This window comes from Chiloscyllium plagiosum, unplaced genomic scaffold (genome assembly GCF_037043375.1).
Source record: "Chiloscyllium plagiosum isolate Xiang-an unplaced genomic scaffold, Cpla_swu_hap1 HiC_scaffold_1, whole genome shotgun sequence".
In the NCBI taxonomy this organism is placed as follows: domain Eukaryota; kingdom Metazoa; phylum Chordata; class Chondrichthyes; order Orectolobiformes; family Hemiscylliidae; genus Chiloscyllium; species Chiloscyllium plagiosum.
The window spans coordinates 87003825-87026822 of record NW_028270139.1 but is presented as its reverse complement, the minus strand read 5'-3'; the positions used below and the strand labels follow the sequence as shown (position 1 = coordinate 87026822).

The 22998-nt window shown below is 38.3% G+C and overlaps 1 protein-coding gene across 1 annotated transcript in view; it reads right to left on the bottom strand.

The window, feature by feature from the left end:
• Positions 1–16819: 16819 nt before the first annotated feature.
• The window catches only part of adamts6 (ADAM metallopeptidase with thrombospondin type 1 motif, 6), a 300876-nt gene continuing 294697 nt past the window's right edge, over positions 16820–22998 (bottom strand). The window contains exons 24-25 of the mRNA XM_087988638.1: positions 20930–21086; positions 16820–18722 (exon numbers count right to left, since the gene is read on the bottom strand). Of these exons, the coding sequence (XP_087844764.1) occupies positions 18613–18722; positions 20930–21086 (267 nt within the window). The 3' untranslated portion in view covers positions 16820–18612. The remainder of the gene's footprint in view (positions 18723–20929; positions 21087–22998) is intronic.

Here is a 22998-nt window from a genome sequence, read left to right as displayed (position 1 = left end):
GGGAGAATCCCACCGTCCAGAGCAAAATGTTCCATTTTCAAACCAAGTGTTGCATGGCAAGATGAAATTCACACTGCTGAGCAGCAAGAAGCCTATTCGCATGTGTCAACATATATTATCATTATGTATTAATACATTAACGTCCTCATTATGCCATCCTCTCACCTCACGCTGGCCGTGTAGAAACTAGATGGCAACAGTTCCTGAAAGTAAAGTTACAGTGGTAACCTGGTGACTTCAGCTCATTGCTTTAGCCTCTAGACCCCCATCAGTCATTAACCCCTCAAATCATGTTTCATAGGAGGTGAGTGCTCTTGCTGTCTATCCAGCAGGTCCTCCAGGTCTCCATCAATAAAATGGGGTGCCAATTACTCACTGTCTAACATATCTGGGGCAAATAAAGTGAACTGTGTGGGGCAACTGCCGACTGTCAGCACTTGACTTTGGTCCTCAACTGGGCTTTAAAGGTGTTATTGGTGCCAGGAATCCTGGACTGTTCTCGCAATGATCAATGTTTCTACTTGAGGCAACTGGGAGAATATGATGTGTGGATCCAATTAGGGCATAGTGCCTAGTTAATGAAGTGAGTTGGAGAAGATCGCATGGGGAAATATCTTAGAGCTCTTGGAGAGAATTCCTCCATAAACTGGCCGATAGTGCAGGATTAATAAATATGTAAAATTGGAAAATATATAATTGAACTAAATAATCAACTACGCAAGACTCTGAAAGGAGATTCACACTGGAAATCAAACTGCATTAAATGCAATTTGTACTAAAAGTGTAAATGTCTTAATCACTAAAAAGGTCAATTTTTTTTATGTTAATGAGGCCAGATTGGTAAGATTTGGTGAGAAAACTTACAGCAAGAAAGCTTCTAAAACCTTCCATGACACAACCCATCCTTACCCAAAACGGAACAAGCTTTAGCCCCAAATTCTATTGTATTAAACGTATATAAGAGGCTATTGAACCCATTGTGCTTGTGCCTGTTTGTTGAATGCATTATCCAATTAGTTTTATCTTCCTTCTCCATCTTTAGAACCTTACAATATTCCCTTTTCAAGTATATTTCATATTTTACTGTGAAAGTTAATATTGAATTTGCTTCAACCATTCATTCAGGCAGATCATTCCAAGTTAGAACATTTTGCATAAAAAGACTTGACATTTTCCCTTTGGTTCTTCTGCAAGTTTAAAAAATTATATTCATAAATCCAATGAAATTTATGTTTTACTATTTCTGGAATTATTTTCTGTATTAGTGACCACCTTGCTAAATGTGCACTTCACACCCAACAATAAGCTTAAGAATTCCATAAGCTTTTCAGCATAATATCAGTATATCATCAGCATATGTATTTTTTTTGCCAGGAAGATGTGTGTCACAAGCTGTTTATGCTGAATGTTATCCCCGTAATCAGTCTTCCTGTCTCCCCTTGTATTTTTGATCCTTCTCCCAAGCTGTGTATTGAGCCTAAAGTGAGTGTATTTACATTTATCATAATGAGATTGAACAGTGGTCTAGCTCAAAGTTTCCAGCTTTCACATTTTCAGTGCACTTGGAACAAATTAGAATAAGAAGCAAAAGGCAGAGTTTTGCTGGGATCGACGGAAATGAAAGGTTTGTGAGTCTTCCCCACTGTTCCTGGCTCCATTAACAAAAGCGTTAGTGTATCACTGTGTCTCCAGTAGCAACCACAATTCAATGTTAGACAAAATTATATGAAAATGCACTACATTAAACAAAAGATTTTTTTTTGTAATTTGAATGACATTGCCAGAAAGGAAGTTATTTAAAACCTCCCTCAGTGTGAAATGATTGACATTTATCAAAAATGCATAACAGCTTTGATGTTATAATAGGGAAACAATATTCGTGAAGAAAAACAATGAGGCAAAGCTTAATGAAAAACAGATGGGAATAAAAATAAACCCAAGATGCAATAAGTGTGAGAACTGGTGTGTATTATTCAATATTTCTAGTGAATGCTGTGCATGGGAAAGACGACCTGAACGACATAGAGGTGAATGGTGAGAAAAGGTAACATATTGAATACTTTGGAGGAAATAACTAATACCATGTTAATGAATGTGAGGAGAAAAAGTGTACATCTATTCAGATTTAGGTATGATCAATACTGTGACTATAATATCATTTTGTCCCAAACGACTCATTAACTACTTTTCCATGTTATATATTTTCCATGATCACTGGATTTGCAACATAATGAAATTAAAATATTTAATGACCCTCAGAATTTGCCTAATTATTCCAAACTAGACTCTATGAAGAACACATTTTGGACACCAAGTTTACAACTTGAACAAAAATTAGCAATTTATTGTTAATACTGGAGCTTATCAGGACACAACTAAACAAGATAATGTAATTCATATGTATGATTTAAACAAATCTTTGATCATAAACCGCATTCACTCACACACAGCCAGACAGACGCAGTTCAGGGATATTTTTTTTAAAAATAAAGGAATTGTATTCTGTCAGTTTAATTTAGCAGTTTCAAATGATGGATGCCAAGCCTTCATGTAATCTTTCAAAAATGAATTATTCATAGGTATGACGGCATATCTAATTTCAAAGTCCCCAGTAAGTGCAAACACACTCATTAGATTTAGAGAATTATTCACTTACTTCTTACAGACTGTGATTCTTTTCTCAGAATATTCAACAAATCTTTAACTGGGCAGATAACTTGAGAGATTAAAAACAGCAGCTAGTTCTGAAGTTTCCAAAAATCATTCGGCACCTACCAAAACCACAAAGAACAGTTTTTCTCTTTTTCCCTATTTTTCCATTGTTTATCATCAGTCATCCTCAATTGACCAACTCCAGCTTCCAGACTAGGCATGATAATATGGTGCTGAATGTCTATAGTGCTCCCTAGATTAGTATTTAAATTGCACTATCCTCCAGGCCAGTCACCAATAGAGTCATAGAGATGTACAGCATGGAAACACAACCTTCGGTCCAACTTGTCCATGCCAACCAGATATCCTAACCCAATCTAGTCATACCTGCCAGCACCCGGCCCATATCCCTCCAAACCCTTCCTATTCATATACCTATCCAAATGCCTCTTAAATGTTGCAGTTGTATCAGCCTCCACCACATCCTCTGGCAGTTCATTCCATACATGTGCACCATCTGCATGAAAAAGTTGCTCCTTAGGTCCCTTTTATATCTTGCCCCTCTCACCCTAAACCTATGCCTTCCCCCACCCCAGGGAAAAGACTTTGTCTATTTATCCTATCCATGCCCCTCATAATTTTGTAAACCTCTATAAGGTCACCCCTCAGCCTCTGACCCTCTAGGGAATACAGCCTCAGCCTGTTCAGCCTTTCTCCATAGCTCAAATCCTCCAACCCTGCAACATCCTTGTAAATCTTTTTCTGAACCCTTTCAAGTTTCACAACATCCTTCTGATAGGAAGGAGACCAGAATTGCATGCAATATTCCAACAGTGGCCTAACCAATGTCCTGTACAACCACAACATGACCTCTCAACTCCTGTACTCAATACTCTGACCAAAAGAAGAAAGCATACCAAACACCTTTTTCACTATCCTATCTACCTACGACTCCACTTTCAAGGAGCTATGAACCTGCACTCCAAGGTCTCTTTGTTCAGCAACACTTGGCAGGACCTTACCATTAAGTGTATAAGTCCTGCTAAAATTTGCTTTCCCAAAATGCAGCACCTCGTATTTATCTGAATTAAACTCCATCTGCCACTTCTCAGCCCATTTGATCAAGATCCTGTTGTAAGCTGAGGTAACCTTCTTCAACTGTCCACTACACCTCCAATTTTGGTGTGATCTGCAAACTTACTAACTGTACCTCTTATGCTTGCATCCAAATCATTTATGTAAATGACAAAAAGTAGAAGACCCAGCACTGATCCTTGTGGCATTCCACTGGTCACAGGCCTCCAGTCTGAAAAACAACCCTCCACCACCACTCTCTGTCTTCTACCTTTGAGCCAGTTCTGCATCCAAAGTCTGTTTCTGCTTTTTTTCTTTTTAAAATATTCAGCTCTTCAAAGTTCAACATACCCTAACATCACTAAAAGTTCCACCAAAAAATGATGTTGGTTGCATGTAACAACATAAGATCACGTATGCGAGGAAAAAGTGGCCAGGGTTCATCAGGATTACTTATCAAAGACAACTCATGAAGTAATTTCTCTTCCTAAAGTTTTCATAAGTTATTTATCCAGTTTTTTCACGTAGTTGTGAACACATTTATCACGCTTTCTTTTTGAAGTTGGGTCAGGGTGGAACTTACTTTTCGAAGTGAAATGGATTTGATGATGTGCCACAATCTTTCATAGGAACACGAGGGAAATCCTTTATTTGGGCACATTTCTTATTCTTACCAAGATATTCTTCATGACAAATGTAAGGTGGGTTCATCTAGAAGTGTGAACGTGAATCTGGATGTATTGTAATTATACTTTGATGTGTGCATGGACTTTGATAGATGTTTGCTGTCTTCTTCAATGTGCTGGAAATTTATGATGCTACAATGTGTCAATGTGATAATTTTAGAAGGTACACTTGCCCTGCAGGTTGATGAACCTGAGTAATTTCCTTAATCAGTAAATATTTGAATAAATAAAATTGGAAATCCATTTATAATTAAAATAATAATGTATATTAATTAATAAAATACTTACATATATTTGTTACAAAATGTGTAGCAACTTTCTTTCAATCTCCAACTTAGATGGCCATGATATAGAAGATACAACAAAGAAACAGATCATTCAGCTCAACCTACTGATTAGATCCCAAAATATTTAATGATATTAGATATATGTTTCAAAAGGAAAACTTTCTATGACTATAGGGAAAGAACAGATGGCTGGGACTAATTATAATTGTCTTTCAAAGAACTAGTTTCTCTTCTGAGCCCTCCATCTTTTGCTTTCTTCACCTTTGGCTTTTCCTTCATCATTCTACAAAAAAGTACACTGCAGAACATTCTGTTATTTTCAAGAGTATACCTTGATGTGAACATAAGGAGCAAAAGAGAATTAGCTGAACCTGATGAAACAACAAAGCAAGCAGAAGCAATTGTTTAGAATGGTTGAAACTGACCAATGTAGAATTTGGAGCACACTACCTTTCGTTTCTCTCCAAGTTCCCTGAGATGCTGTCAGAGTCCATGTACTCCAAAGAGTGCCATCTCTTTCTCCATCAATGCTATTCACATTAAATTGTTGATGACTGAACTTCCTGCCCCATATTGATGACTATGTTAATGCTTCTCTCTTTTCAATATTGTATCCCCTACACTACCTCAAAACTACTGTCATCATCCATTACACAAAAATAATCCTCTATTTGTACGTTGTTGCAAACCTTTATCTCATTTCAACATCGCCTTCTCCTCCACAACACTTGAATGTGTTGCTACCTTATAAATCTATGCCCACCTTTTATGGAACTCAGAATGATCAAACCATGGAAGGGTTATGGCCCAAAGGCTTGCTCTTTGCAAGGGCAACTCAGCAAACTCCATTTCTCTGTCCTTTCCCCGTGGCACTGCAGATTTTTTTTCCTCTTTGGGCAGTTGAATCCCTTTTGAAAGCTAAAATTAACTCTGCCTCCATCATGCTCCCAGGAGCTGTATTGTACATCCTAGCTACTCATTTTCCAGGATTCTACATATTGCATTGACACCTTTCTCAATCTTTCCATGTCAGAAAACCATAAAGGTCTCCACGGTAGAGAAAGGCCCTTTAGCCTACTGAGTCCATTCCAGTCAAACACAAACACCTAACTGCTCCAAGCCAATTTTCTTGCATCTATTCACCTTGGCATCATAAATGAAGATCTAAATACTTCTTAAATGCTCTGAGGGTTGCTGCCTGTCTCATCTTTATAGGTAGTGAGTTCCAGATTCCCACCACCCTCTCAGTGAATTTATTTTTCCTCATATCCCCTCTGAACCTGCTTCCCCGACAAGTCATTGATCCCTCCATCAAAGGAACAAGTTTCTTCCTGTCTACCTGCCTCTACGCCTCATAATTGTATGCATCTCAGTTGTGCACCGCCCCCCCCCCCCCCCCCCCCACCCTCAGTTTCCTCTGCTCCAAGGAAAACAAGGAGAAAGGACTGCAGATGCTGGAGATCAGAGCTTAAAAATGTGTTGCTGGAAAAGCGCAGCAGGTCAGGCAGCATCAAAGGAGCAGGAGAATCGACGTTTCGGGCATTCCTGAAGAAGGGCTTATGCCTGAAACGTCGATTCTCCTTCTCCTTTGATGCTGCCTAACCTGCTGTGCTTTTCCAACAACACATTTTTAAGCTCCAAGGAAAACAAGGCCAGTTTATACAATTTTTCTTCATAACTAAAACTCTCCAGCCCAGGCAACATCCTGATAAATCTCCTTGACATCATCTCCAATGGAATCATATCCCTCCTATAATGTGGATTCCAGAACTGCACACAATACTCCATCTGTAGCCTAAATTTAAACAGTTTCAACGTAATGTCCCTGCTCTTCAACTCTATACTTCAGCTGATAATAGCAAGTTTTCCATATGCCTTCTTAACATTTTATCTTCCTGTCTTGATACGTTAAGGTCCCTCTGAACCTTGCTGCTTTCTAGCATCCTACCATTCATCATTTATTCTTGTTGCCTTGTCTGTTCTGCATAAGTGCATCACCTTACACTTATCCTGAAGAAGGATCACTGGACCTGAAGTATTAACTCTGATTTCTCTCCACAGATGCTGCCAGACCTCATGAAATTTTCCAACAATTTCTGTTTTTATGCAAATTCAGTATCACCTAGAGATTTTATAATCGTGCCTTGCATACTGAAATTTAGGTCATAGATTACATGGAGCAAGATATGAATCACTGAAATATAGTTCCTGATATGAAATGCTTACTGTATGCCAGTTTCCAGTCTGAGAAACAACCAGTTTCGATGATCCTGATTCCTGTCACTCAGCCAAATCCATGGGCTAATTATCCCTTTAACTCTATGGGCACAACTTGGCAGACCACCCTGTTAAATAGCACTTTGTCAAAGAAAATTGAATCAGATCAATTAAATAATATCTGTGCTGACTTCATTTTATTAATTTGAATTTTTCCAAGTGACTTAATTTTATCCCAAGTTATACTTCTAAAAGCATTCCCACCACCAATGTTAAACTGACGGGCCGGCACTGGCTGGCTCAAGATAAATGTTTTTTTTTGAGGGCTCCTCTTGAGTTTTTTTCAAGTGGCACTTTCCAATCTTTGGGGACTTTTTTTTGGGTTTTTGGTTGCCTCTTTTTCATTCTCAGTAATTCATTTATTAGAATACAACTATTGTGCTTACTTATGTGTTATTGATAACTATATAAAACATTGCTCAAAACACACTCGAAGTTGAAGTTTTTAGTCATGCCCTCATCAGAACTAGGATGCAAGGAACAGACTTGGAAAAAAGAGACACCATTTTACATAGAATGAGAAGTGGGTGATTGGTCAGGCATGGAGAATGATTAACCACTAATCTTAATTCTCAGACCAGGATATAGATTGTTCACCAGTCACTTGAGTCTACGACCTACATACCTAATACCTGGCATCATACCGGCACTGGAATTCATAGATCACAGTACTCATTTGTGTGGTAGGTAAATGTCAGTCCCACCCTGTAGGGATTCTATGATTCTATGTCTTGATGACATTCTGTTTGTGGAGAAAACCACGAGTGGATTTATTGCACAGTAGGAGCAGTGTGAGACACTTTTTCCTTCCAGGATAATCTGAAGTAGACTGGGCTCAGTCAGGGCCAAAGGTAGTTGACATTGATCCTTGCATAAGTGATCATTTGATCAGGGTATCCATCATTATGCAGGATAGTTTGATTGCTATGCCCAATCTCAGCATTCAGCTTCTACAATGAGCAGATGGCTAGGGCCCTGTTGTTGAGATTGTCAAACCATACAAGAGTAAAAGTAGAAGGATTCATCATTGTCGTTAACTCTAACCATCGTTCCATTAAACTTAAAGCCCCAACATACAAGGTAAAAATTAATTTCATATACATCATAGTATTTAAATTAACATCTGTCAACAACAAATATTTTTCAAAAAAATATAACTGATATACATTTCTGTACACTTCAGTACACTCTGTCCCTTTCAGCCACTCACTCCTTTTTGCAGCTCCTCTCTCCCCTTCACAGCAGCACATTTCCCCAATTCCAATCAGTCTCGCTCTCCCTTAACCCGGCAGTCTCAATTCCCCAAACTATAGTCTTAATTCCTGGGCCTTAGCCTCACTTCTGGCCAGCCATCCTCACTATCTACAGCTAGTTCCTCTACTCCCTGTGGCCATTAGCTTCCCTTCCCAATCTAGGACTTCCAAGTTTGTGAGAAGATTTGTAGCTCAGGTGCTCGTTGTTGTGGTTCTGTTCGCCGAGCTGGAAGTTTTTGTTGCAAACGTTTCGTCCCCTGTCTAGGTGACATCCTCAGTGCTTGGGATCCTCCTGTGAAGCGCTTCTGTGGTGTTTCCTCCGGCATTTATAGTGGCCTGTCCCTGCCGCTTCCGGTTGGAGGAAACACCACAGAAGCGCTTCACAGGAGGCTCCCAAGCACTGAGGATGTCACCTAGACAGGGGACGAAACGTTTGCAACAAAAACTTCCAGCTCGGTGAACAGAACCACAGCAGCTGGGACTTCCCTCATGAGTGAACATTCCTGGGTGTTTTCCAAATGCTCCCTGGGCAATATCCGCACACCACCCCTGTGTATTTTGAGTGCTGTTTGATTTATCTCAATGTTATTACACAGGTTAAACCCTCCTGCTTAACTTAAAACCAGCAACACAGAAAAGATTTATCCTGTGCAGTGATCTGTAAAAATTTGAGTGGCCGAAAACAATGTAAAGTAAAAATTACAATTTTATTTATTAAAATATAACAAAGAATAATTAACTAACCACTATTTACAACTTCTTCCTCTAACCTTTATTTTACCTTCCCTTCTATAATACTAGCCTGATAAAACTCCAAATTAAGATTTACAAAACAGCGCATCTCAAAACTAGGCAGCTTTAGGTTCTTGTCTTAGGATCTTCCTGTATCTTCTTTTCTCCTTGTTAGGAATTTCTGCATTACAGGTTACTGACTGAAAAGGTACTTTTAAGAAAGATACTTTTTCAAGCAGTCTGTTACATGCTAGGACTTGGCAGTTCTCCTCACAACTGCTCAATTTCCCCCCGGTCTTATACCCCAGAGCATTGGATTGTGTCATTGGTTTTTAAGATTGTCAATATACTCAATTCAAACTTGATTAGAAATTGGTATTATTTTTGGGGTATAATTTAAACTGATTGGCCAAATTTGAATTTGTTTTTGTCTCCAGGCAACAAGCTAATCAAGTTGTTCGACCAAGTGTTCCATCCATAGATGCCTTATTGAGAACACTTGGTGCTGTGTCCAGTAGTTCTGCTGCTTTTAACTCTCTTAAAGTACACCCATATCTTCATAACATCGACATCATCCCTTTATCTGATAACGATTGCAAGATTACGGTGAGTGTCTCCATCATTTCCACCTGTACATTTAGCAGCATCCTCAGAAATAGCTGAGGCAATCCTAGTGGTTAATCAACATAAGTCCAGCCAATATTTGTTACAGCTCTCCTTTTTCAATGTTTAGCCTATCCAATGTCTCAGCTGCCTTCTCTTTCGCTATAATTATAGCAACATCTTCTTCCTTTGGAAAGACAGATGGAAAGTACTCTCTGTACTTTAGCCATGCCCTTTCACTCCATGTGTAAATCACATCTGCAACCCTTCACAATTTTTAAATTTTTAAAAATTATTTACCTGTCTAGATAAAATGTTTGCATTCTCTTGATGTTAGTTGCTAGTCTGTTATCATACTCTCTCATTTCTGCTGTTTTGTTTTTCCTGACTTCCCCTCTGAACGTTTTGTATTCAGTTTGGTTCTCATATGCATTAGCAACCTGACATCACTAGTATGAACCCCTTTTCTGCTTCATTTTATTCTTTCTCATTTGTCATCCAGGGATCTCTGGTTTTACTTGTCCCTTTACTTTAATTTGGGAATGCACTTTGACTGTATATGAACTACTTTTCCTTTCAAGACTACCTATTGTCCTGTTACAGCTTTGGCTGCCAATCTTTGATTCTGATTTGTTGGGGCCTGATTTAACTTCCTGCAACTGAAAATGATATATTTGCTCTGGATTGCTCCTTGTCCTTTTCCGTGGCAATCTTACCCTATGACCTGCTGATACATGTCTGTTAAATATTGTTAAAGAACTGACAAGCTTCCAAAGAACAGTCAAATTGGCAAAGAAAAAGGGGAAAAGTGCTAGGAAAACTATTCCACCTAAAACTTTACACGTCCCGAGGATTCTGAAATGGCACCAGTGGGTTAGCAAGTAGAAAATGTAGCACATTTATTCAAGAAAGGAAGGAGACAGGAAGCAGGAAGCTATTGGCCGGCTAGCCTGACATCGAGCATAGTCAAAGTGCTAAGATCCATCATTAAAGTGCTATAGCAGGATACTTAAGGAATCACAATTTCGAACAATGAGAGCCTACATGGTTTTGTGAAAGGTCTTATTGAACTAATAGATAAAGTAACATCCATGGTTAATAAAGAGGAGCCAGTAGATGCTGTTTCCTTGGATTTTAAAAAAGGTGTTTCATAATGTACCACATTAATGGTTGCTGTACATGATAGGTGGTGCAGGGAGTAATATATTAACATGGATAAAGGTTTGGTTAGCTAATAAGAAGTAGAGAGTAGGGATAAATTGGTCTTTTCTGGGTTGTCAAGAAATCATTAGTGGAGTGCCACCAGTGCTGGGTCCACTTTTTTAAAAATCTGTTGGATGTGGACATTGTTGGTTGGGCCAGCATTTATTGCCTGTTCCAAGTTGCTCTTGAGAAGATGGTGGTAAGCTGCCTTCTTGAACCGCTGCAGTCCATGTGCTGAGGTTGACCCATATCAGAGTCATAGAGATGTACAGCACAGGTACAGAACCTTCAGTCCAACTCGTCCATGCTGACCAGACATCCCAACCTAATTTAGTCCCATTTGCCAGCACTTGGCCCATATCCCTCTAAATCTCTTCCTATTCATATATATATCCAGATGCCTTTTTAATGCTGTAATTGTACCAGCCTCCATCACTTCCTCTGGCAGCTCATTCCATACATGCCCCACCCTCTGTGTGAAAATGTTGACCCTTAGATCCCTTTTATATCTTTCCCCTCTCACCCTAAACCTATGCCTTCTAGTTCTGGACTCTCCCATCTCAGGGAAAAAACCTTGTATATTTATCCTATCCATGCTCTTCATGATTTTATAAACCTCTATAAGGTCACTGCTCAGCCTCCGATGCTCCAGGGAAAACAGCCCCAGCCTATTCAGCTCCTTAGAGCTCAAATCCTCCAATCCTAGCAAGATCTTTGTAAATCTTTTTTGAACCCTTTCAGGTTTCACAACATCCTTCCGATAGGAAAGAGACCAGAATTGCACGCAATATTCCAAAAGTGGCCTAACCAATGTCCTGTACATCTGAAACACAACCTCCCGACACCTATACTTAATTCTCTGACCAATAAAGGAAAGCATACCAAATGCCTTCTTCACTATCCTATCTACCTGCGTCTCTACTTTCAAGGAATTATGAACCTGCACTCCAAGGTCTCTTTGTTCAGCAACACTCCCCAGGACCTTACCATTAAGTGTGTAAGCGCTGCTCTGATTTGCTTTTCCAAAATGCAGCACCTCACATTTATCTAAGTTAAACTCCATTTGCCACTCCTCAGCCCATTGGTCCATCTAATCAAGATCATATTGTACTCTGAGATAGCCTTCTTCGCTGTCCACTACACCTCCAATTTTGGTGTCATCTGCAAACCTATTAACCATATCTCCTATGTTCATATCCAAATCATTTATTTAAATGATGAAAAGTAGAGGACCTAGCAGCAATCCTTGTGGCACTCCACTGGTCACAGGCCTCCAGTCTGAAAAGCAACTCTCCACCACTACCTTCTGTCTTCTACTTTCAAGCCAGTTCTGTATCCAAATGGTGCAAAATAGTCTCCCATGAGGAACCTTGTTGAACACCTTACTTAAGTCCATAAAGATCACGTCTATCACTCTGCCCTCATCAATTCACTTTGTTACTCCTTCAAAAAGCGCAATCAAGTTCATGAGACATGATTTCCCACGCACAAAGCCATGCTGACTATCCCTAATCAGACCTTGCCTTTCCAAATCATGTAAATCCTGTCACTTTGGATTCCCTCTAACAGCTTGCCCACCACTGACATCAGACTCGCTGGTCTATAGTTCCGTGGCTTTTCCTGATCATTTTCTTTAAATAGTGACATGCTGTAGGTTGACCCACAATTTCATTAGGGAGACAATTACAGGATTTTGACTCGGTGACAGTGAAGGTACAGCAATATATTTCCAAGTCAGGATGGTGAGTGATTTGGGGTGGAACTTGGAGGTGGCAGCATTCCCATGTATCGGCTGTTCTTGTCCTTCTAGATGAATGTGCTTGTGAGTTTGGAAGGTGCTGCCTAAGGATCTTTAGTGAATTTCTGCAGTGTATTGTAAATTGTACACACTGCTGCCACTCAGCATCAGTGATGGAGTGAGTGGACACTTGTGGATGTGGTGCCTCAATCGGGCTGCTTTGATGGTGTCAAGCTTGAGTGTTGTTGGAGCTGTACCCATTCAGGGGAGCATTCCATCAGACTCCTGACTTGTACCTTGTAGATGATGTACAGGCTTGGGGAGTCACAGAATAGAATCATAGAATCCGTACAGTGTGGAAGTAGGTAATTTGGCCCATCGAGTTCACACCGACCTTCCGAACAGCATTTCACCCAGACCCATCCCCTTACCATATCTCCGTAAACATGCATTTCCCATGGCTAATCCACTTAGCCTGCACATCTTTGGGCAATTTAGCATGGCCAATCCACCTAACCTGCACATCTTTGGACTGGGAAGAAACCAGTCCACCTCAAAGAAACCTATGCAGACATAGGGAGAATGTGCAAACTCTGCACAGTCACCCGAAGGTGGAATTGAACCTGGGTCCCTGGCAATGAGAAGCCTCCATACCGCCTGGGATGAGGTTGACCCATGTGTTTTCAGGTTGACCCACAATTCCATTAGGGAGAGAATTACAAGATCTTGACCCAGTGACAGTGAAAGAACAGTGATATATTGTCAAGAGGTGAGTTACTCATCACAGTATTTCAAGCTTCTGACCTCTTGTTGATACTGTGTTCATGTGGCAAGTCCAGTTGAGTTTCTAGTCAATGATAACCCCCAAGATGTTTATAATGGGGGAATTCAGTGATGGCAACACTATTGAATGTCAAGGGGCGCTGTTTAGATTGTCTGTTTACTAACTACAACAATGACTTGCATGATTAGACAAAATATAAGATTGTTCAGCTTCCCAATGACATCAACATAGAACAATTATTTCCAATATATATTGATAAATAGAGGAAGGAAGTGAAAGTACTATGGCCAAGTTTGTGCCTGGCACAAAAACAGGTGGGAAGGTAAGTGGCGAGGATGACACAAAGAGTCCGCTGAAGGATATAGACAGATTAGGCAAGTGGGCAAGACTTTGACAGATTGAATATATAATATGGAAATTTGTGAGGCTATGCACTTTTTTTTCAATTCCTTCCATGGCATCATTCCTTCTTATCCCTGTAACCTCTTCCAGCTCCACGACCCTTTGAGATGTTACTCCTCTACTTCAGCCCATTTAAGTATTCCTGATTTTAATTGTTCACCTTTTATTGGCTGTGTGTTTCATTGCACCAAAGCTCTGGAATTTTCTCTCTTGAAACCCTTCTTCTATTCTTTAGGGTGCCCTTTAAACCCATCTTCTCAACTAGGATTTTGGTCATCTGCCTTACTATCATATTTCATGCATAGCTGATAAAGTTGACTGCTATGAAGCAACATGTCACATATCATTACAAGAAAGACACCATAAAAAACAAGTTGTTGCTTTGAAATGTAAAATTCATAAGAATCTACCTAGTTGCTAGTTCCAGAGCTGGCCAATTAAGAAGGTGTCTCCAGGAAAGCCATCCAATTAATAACAACTGGGTGGATCAGAAACAGGCAGGCCCAGTAGGAGTGCTTGCAGTGATACTCAATTGGCAGATCCAATGCGAGTTATGAACACAGTTGATGTAGGCAGAACAATGTGACGACTCCTTACGGTTCTCTAACTTCAATCTTCGTGTCCCTCTTCAAACCTATCTCCTTGCAGCTGGGAAAATCTAGTTCAATATTGCTTAAGTCATTTTGTGAAGGAACCAGCAGAAGCTGCGACACTTAGGACTAGAGAAATTCATAGATTGAATCAGAGGAACTCATAGACCAGATCATAAAAGCCCACGAACTGGATCAGAGGCACTGCAAAGATCAGATTAAACAAGTTCATGGACCTGAACAGAGGAGCTTTTGGGTGTACTGCAACTATATTACCACATGAGCCAAGTCCAAGTCTGAGACTGTTGTATTAAAAGTGAACCATTATTCAATACCATCTATGTTCAATTCAGATCACCAAGGGAAACTATCCAGGACATCTGTGTTCAGTAGAAATTGCAGAACAGGGCTGTGAAGGTGATCCAAACTATGATGACTTGGGTGGGTTAAGAAGTTGACCTAGGAAAAAGTAACTTTTAGCTTGGACACAGAACCTTGTGGTCCAAAGTATCAAACACTATCGTTAAGTTTGGATCATCGTTAAACCCAATTGCAAGGTTCGGTGATAAAGGTGTATAAATACCTGGCAGACATTTCCATATATCAGAGCATGGAGAATATACTAGGTCTCTTACAATAAAAGTACTCAGTAAAGAAAAAGAAAATGCAATGAGACAATAAATGAACAGATTCATAAATCAGGGTCAATGTTGTGTATAATGGAAGAACTTCATCCTCAGGTTAATGGCATCCTGTTTTATTTCTTTGGTGAATTAAACAAATAGTTTTTTTTTCAGACTAAATAAATGACGTGAACAGATTGTTAAATATAGTGATAATAATTTAGTGGAAAATATCAATTGGAAAACATTCTTTATAACCATTCATTACACAAACATTTACAAGTTTAGATTCATGAAGTGAAGCAAAATGTTTGGGATTTTATTCCCATAGGATTGCATTAGCAACAATAATTTTAAACTTCACCTGTATTTAACCTTGACTTGACAAATTAAGTCTGAATTAGGGATTGCACCAAAGCTTTATAGTGTTGCTTCAACTCATATGTAAACAATGCATGCATATTACCAGGGTATATAACTGAATTCATGCTTGATGTAATTAAACAATCATATAAACAAGAAGATAACATTTGGAAGCTGCACTTTATTGATTTAAATTACCTAGGAAAAAAATCTGTGTCACAAATATGGAATATCATTTCACTGTATTCAGTATTACCTTTCAATTTATGCAGTGAATTGAATGTAGAACAAGTGTCTTGAAACATGGCAATAAATTAGCATATAATTTACAAAAAAGAAAATATTTAGTAACAGTGTACCACATTAATACTGAATATAAAATATAAGCAACTAATCACAATAATACAATGCTAGTTTTCCATTCTGGATAAGAATATTTATGTGACATTCAGTGATTAATAGAATCCATAATTAAGTGTATTTCTTCATGAAGTATGCACCTTGGGGATATATCTGTGGATAAGTCCTTTCTCAGTCCCTGTGACCAGATGCCGATAATACTGCAGTGTGTGCCTTAGGCTCTTCATTGAACTGGCTACAATGTAATGTTCTTCTCAGCAATGGCAGGCCTGTCAAATTCCTTTACAGCTTGCACAACTGGTTCTGTTATCAGTTTGAAAACTATTGAAAGGATTCAACTTTGGTATTGAGGTGGCTACAAAGTAGCAGCAGCAATGCACTGTGCTATTTGAACACATTTTCTGGTCCATTTTCATTGAGTCCAAGTTTGAAGTTGTTTTTCTGAGTTTGTTAATTCATACACATGTTGCATTCTGTTCCCTTTAATAATGCAATCCAATATTGAGGGAGTTGTTTTATTTTCACTCTCAGTGCTGTTCTATACATTCAACTCCCTGTTTATATAGCACCAGTACCACAGAACAAAAATCCATCTGTGGAAACAAGTTTTTGAAATGTAAATACCTAATCTGAGGTAAAGAAGATTTTTTTAAATAAAGCTCCTTGTTGAAAGGTAACATTTATTGATAAACATTCTCATGCCTGGAATATTAAGTACTGCTATGAGGGCCCTATTCTTGGGAGTGTCATAGCACACCATTCCTTTTATGATATTCTTAGACCTCTCAAGGCATGACAACACCAAGGTTGACTGACTGGTTTTTTTCAGAATGATGTCCAATATCTGAAATGAGTTTGTTAAGCAAGCCTAATGATAGGTGTCTGAACAAATACCACTTTGACATGGCCAATAGTGGTGTGGAATAAAGCTGTTTACTGTGGAGAGGTAGTAGATGACAGACAAGATTTTCATGGTTATGACTTGAGTGTGCAGCACAACATCATATATGGATTGTCAAAAAAAACCTCCTTGGTCTGTATTTATATTAGAAAGGATTTCTTTATAGCTATGACTTGAGACCAAACGTGTGACATGACAATTTCTTATGCAGACTGCCATCAAAGAGAATTGTCAACTTGTATATTTCTGTGTAAAAAAAAATCACATCCTTGCTTAGTTATTTTCATGATGTATAGTTAGCTGGTTAGTTCTTTTTATTTTAAAAAAATCACATTTTCATGAAAATTACTTTAAAATAATTCCTTTGAAATGAAAATAAATGTACTCTACTAAACATTTGTTTCATTCAAAATCTACAGAATCTCACCTCACTGATGAAAAGTGCCCTGTTTTGCATGTTAATGGATTTTGTACACAATGATTTACAAATATTCTCACTTAAGATAGGTTCATTGCACTCGACAAAAGAGGCACAGTTCAACACAAATGCACATTCATAAAGTACCTGCTGCAAACTGCAAGTTTTCAAGTACTATAGTTATTTGAACAAGTATCCTCTTTTATTATCTCAATATTGAGTCTTTAATCAAGCTAGGCCATTTACTCTGCTAGCACTGGGCTTTGGAATCATGTCTATCTTTTAGCTTTAGTATACAATACTATGTGGTTTCACATTTAAATATATTTAAGGTAACAATACATTGTCAAATCTAAACATAATGCATTGCTTAATATTCCTAGTGAGAGTACTGCTACTAAATATTCTAACATTTATATTTTCTCCTTTGCAAATATTCTTTGGCTGCATTTATCTGTTTAGCAGCACAGAAATTATTTTGAAACAGGTGTTTCCCCTTTCGAAACAGAGAAGCATCTGGAGCATTTATTTCCTTTCTTTTTATTACAAGCTTCGCTGAAAGGTGTGCCTCATTTCAAAGTGGATAGTTTGTCTTTGCATTATGCCTAGAATGGTGATCTTGACCAGAACTGGTTGAATGGAACCTGGTTTACAAAACTGGATGCCTGTGCGGTCGAGACCACTCCAAAACCAGTAGCATAAACAAAGGTGGTTAGAGTGGTAGAATTCAAGCTCTAGACATCACTTACGTGGGCAGAACAGCACTTGAGCTTACGATCTCTGGCACCCCTTACTTTATAATGGCTTCAACAGAAATATCTGTGTTTCTTTTTATCTTAAGATATCTACTGAGTTTAATGATAAAATATTTTATCAACAAGCCCTAATTTTAGTTGGCAGCAAGAAATCTTCATTGATTTTGATGCATTCCTGCATCCCTACCAATCTAATGGTTTGCTTCACTAAGATTTGTTCAGTGAATTAATTCACCTGACTGAGAACTCCAGGGTAGAGGCATCAATTTTACTTTAAACTGGAAAGAGAATTTCAGTGGAAAGTACTAGAAATTTAGCACCACATACAGAAAAAGTGTGTTCCATTTTTGGTTCTTTTTAAAATAACTTATCAGTTGATATTATAACATTTTTTTGGTCACTGTTATGTAAGATAAATAATTGTCATGTTTTTGTAGTGTATTGAAAACATCATTTCTATCAGAGTTTTTTACAGCTAGGCAAGCTCAGATAATTATTTTCTGCTTTATCAGCTTTTGAACATATGCAAACTGTTCTCTCCCTTTTTGAGGTCCAATATATATTACATGAACTTTCTGGTCCCTGGAGATGAACCAACTATTCAATTTGTACAAGTGACCATGCATGTTCCTAACAGCTGAATGTTTTTCGTGTTGCCGAGCAGAAAATTTAGAACTGGCATCTCCTCCTCTCTGTGTCCAGCACCTTTGTTTTTTTTAAAAATCCCACTTCACAGAAGTTAAAATAACAGCAAATTATTGTCAGCTGAAGCTGACCAGTGGTTATATTTTCCACAGGGTAGAGTTTGGGGGACATCAAATCCCATTCCTTTGTGTGAATTCAGGGCAGGCACCAAGATAGAATGAACGAGGATAGTTTTCCAAGATAGAATTAACGAGGCTTGCTTCAGGTCAATGTCCTTGGCAGGTCTTACAGCACATCTGTCTAAAGTAGGCTCTGCTGCAGAACTTGAACTTCAGCACCAGTGGGCAGTAAGCCACCTTGTTCACATCTTTGCATTCTATAAAATAAAAGAATGGACTGCAATGAATAAGGCAACAGAACTGACATGGTGCAACTCCACGTTGTATATGCTTCTACCAGAAGGACTCCACTATTTTCCAGAAGGAGGACGCTAATCCTGGATGAACCATTGCGACATTTGTTCTTTTTTGAGATTTCCAGGTTTTTAAGCCTTTCTGTTCAAATAAAGCTTTACGTTATCTTTTTATTTTTAATCATGCACATGTATGATTAAATATCCCAATCCCAAACTCATTATAATGAAGCCACTTTATGGCAGCAAAGATTGGAACTAGGTTTACAAAGCACTAGACTGAATCTTTGAACTCAGTACTGACCAGAAGTTGCAGAAGGAATCAACTTCATTTCTGAAAACATTCAAGTATGTATATTTACCTGTGTACAAACATGTTAAATCAATTCCCTTTAAAACCAGACTAAAATTTTATCATTGATAAGAATGCATGAATTATAAAACAATGTCAAAGTAAACTTCTTCTGAAATAAAAAAAGTTTCATGATCTGATAAACGATCCCATCCAGAAATGAATGCTTTTTACTCTCTCAGATAGTTACTGATGCTTATCTCAAGTATTTCCAGTTTTCACTTTAGATAGCCTACATTCATGATTTATCTTCTTATGATTTACTTTTGTAAAATGTACAATAACCATGAGTAGGACATTCTCTGTGGGATTTGACTAGCCATTGGTTAAAAAGAAACTTAGTCTGGAATCAATGAATCGTAAAGAATATCCACCGCTTGATTTACAGATGTGGAACATACCAAGGATATACATTACGGTCAAAACAATAAATACGAATGACAAAGTACTGGAGCTACCGTGAAAGGTGCATGAACATGCTATGTAAACGACAATGAAACTTGAAACTGCATGAAAAATGAGTCAAATGGCATTGTGGTTCAAATTTCAGGTGACCTTGGACTGTCTGGATACTGTAGCCACACACATACCTTATAAGAAATGGGACAGAACTGTATTTCATTCATTATAGTTCAGACTGGATGGTTGGTATTTGTACTACAGTATAGTCTCAACAGAAATTGAAACAGTACACTTAACAAAGTAATGCTTCAAAGTCTGGCTTCAAACAAATACTGTAATTCAAAAAGTATAATTCAAGAACCCAAACAGATGCTGAATTCAAAAGCATATCTGTCATTGATATAAACTTTCACAAGTGTTTGAAATTTCTTTCCGAAATACAGCCTTACTTCTGTCATCAACTAAGAAAACATGCAAACGTTTCCTCAAAAAATGATTTTTTTGGTGATTTATTGTTAAGAAATGTATTTTGACTATTTGTGAATTACCTAATCTGCTTCAAAACAAAGCATATATCTTGCACATTCTCCCTGTGTCTGCTTGCGTTTCCTCCAGGTGCTCTGGTTTCCTCCCACAGTCCAAAGATGTACAGGTTAGGTGATTGGTCATGCTAAATTGCTCATAGTGCCCAAGGATGTGTCAGTTAGGTGGATTAGCCATGGGAGATGCAAGTTTACAGGTTTAGGGCAGGGGGATGAGTCTGGGTGGGACCCTCTCTGGAAGGTTGGTATGGACGTTTTGGGTCAAATGGCCTGTTTCCACACACTATAGGGATTCTATGACATGATGTTAAATTAAACATGGTGTGTTGAAGAAACAGGTTGTAGTTCAAAGTGAGAACAAAATAACTGTTCAGATTGGGTTTTACAGCAATCAAGCATTTTTCATAATCCCAGTTGTCAAAAGTTGGGTAAGTTTTTGTAACTATCTGCCAAAGCCGTGTGTTCCAAACAAAGTCAATGAGTTAAGTTCTCTGCTGGTACTTATTTGTCATTTGACATTTGTAATATAAAGTCTACGTCAATTGACATAAATCTGCTTCTTTTTTTACAAAATTCAACGTAAGTACTATCCACAAACTTGCTTCCTTTTGCAACAGCACTTAGGAAAAGCCCAATGTTTACAAATCCCATTATTTTTACTTGGCAGAAATTCTTTTGGCACAAGTAACAGATGCATGTAATTGAACCAGCAAACAACACACCACACTGGAGCAATTTAGAAAATTCCAGCATCTCTTACCAGAAAACTTGTGGATGAAAATACCTGAAACCATTCAAACTGAAGAGATGCTTAAAACTCATTCCTTAAAATACCTCAACTTATTGTTATTTTAAAATTATTTTTAAGTACCAACCTTCTGCATTGGTGATTGGAGTAGCATCACATTTGCTCTCACACTGTTGCATTGAGGGTGGTCGAAGGGCTTCAGGACACTCACTAGATGGTTGACCCGTATATGAGAGGCACTGGACCGTCCTCATCTGCTGGCCAAGACCACACTGTGCTGAACACTGCAATAAAAAAGAAACAAAAATGCATATTGAATAGTTAACATTTGTAGACAGCAAATAGATAATGAAAGCATGCTTCGTTTAAAGAACATTTTGATTTTAATCTTGTAATGTGCTGACACTTTGTTTTTTTTAATACAACTATTGAAAAGATTTATTGTATTGGCAATGGAGGGATAGCAAGATGGAGGGATATGCCACTGGTTGCAGCTGAATTTATGGTGTCAGTCATCTGAAAAATATTGGTGGACTGCACATCCTTAAGCTTGATGTGGCACTGAAAAAAGCAGAAGCGACCTGAAGGGTATATTTGGTGTAATATGACTGCTGGCCTGCTATAAGATGACATTGCTTTGGCATATACCCTGACCATCAGCTTGCCTGTGATCTTCCTTTTTATATAATTCCTACTTAAACATCCAAAAAGATACTATAGTGGACAATTGATGGATCTGTCCTTTTGGATCCTTAAAAGTTAATGCACGACCATGTCCAATTGATTACTTATAACAATGCCAGATGTCCATGGAGAACACTTGTCCCTCGTATCAATGATTCATTTCCATAATTTCTCCACTAAATGCGCATACTGTTAAAAATATTACTTAATATACATCAATGTCACATTGGACAGAGTCCTCTTACTATTGCAAACCTACAAGAAAATGACATTAGTACAGTATATACCAAACTAATATGTACTGGACTATGGTACTTTTCAATCTAGAAATTTTGTTTATTTTTGATTTCTTAAAACATAATAAAAGGCAATCTACTAACTGGCTAATAAATGGCATATTTCACGCATAATTTCTGATTTGAGGATAGACTTATTAGTGTTGTCTTAAGGTCATGATCAGATGTTTTTAGTCTTGTTGCTCAGTCTGGATTTTGGAGTGTGATGCTGAACATTGACCCATTTTGGAATGGGATGCCCTGGTTTGCAGTTTAGGGGCCAGCTGACATCAATTAAATAATAATCAGCAAATCAAAAGATGGAGATTTTGAACATTTGCTTTTGGGATGTGGGCGATACTGGTAATGTAACTTTTATTATGTATTGCCAGTTGCCCTTAGGTTACTAAGAATCAACCACCATGTGAGACTAGGAACATATGTAGGCTAGACTTCTAATCTTCTAACTGAATAGAAGATTCCCTTCCTCAGACGGCCTTAGTGAATCAGTCAGGTTTTTCCAACAAACTAGCAAATTCATGGTGTGCACAAATGGCAAAAATTATTGTGCTTAATTTTGCAACTGGGTCATGGTGGAACTAAACAATGTCTAGTTGCTCGTCCAAAACAATAATCGTGAAGCTATCGTAACTGCTCATTAATATCAGTGGAAATGGATGCAAAGGATTGAGCCAAATTCGCAGACTTTATTCTTGGAACTTTTATGCAGAATGGCGTCCCACTTTATGTTATGGTATTTCAAGTTCCTGCTGTAATGCAATATGTATTTCATCTGGCCATGCTATGTATTGGTAGTTCCTAATGGGCACTGATCCATTGTACAAACTGCCCTTTAGAGAAATAAATGGCACTGAATAAAACAATTTCATTTAGAAAGTGGATGGAATGGCTGGTGTGAGAAGTGGAAAAATTTACAATTCTGCTGTGGGGTAGGCTTTTCTGAGACACATAATTGAGTCAGAGGAGAAGGAGGTTTAATCTCCATCTGATCCCTGTGATACTAAAATCAGATTACTTGATATTAACAACTGTGTTTAAAATGAAATGACTTTCATTATTGAAGACTTATATCACTTACTGGGGGACTAGTTAGGCCAGTTGGCTAGACAGCGAATATGTGGATCAGATTAACACCAACAGCACAGGATCTGATGTCCATTCTGACTGAGACAGACTCGGGGCCTGCCTCCTTGCTCTACCCATAGGAAAGAAAATC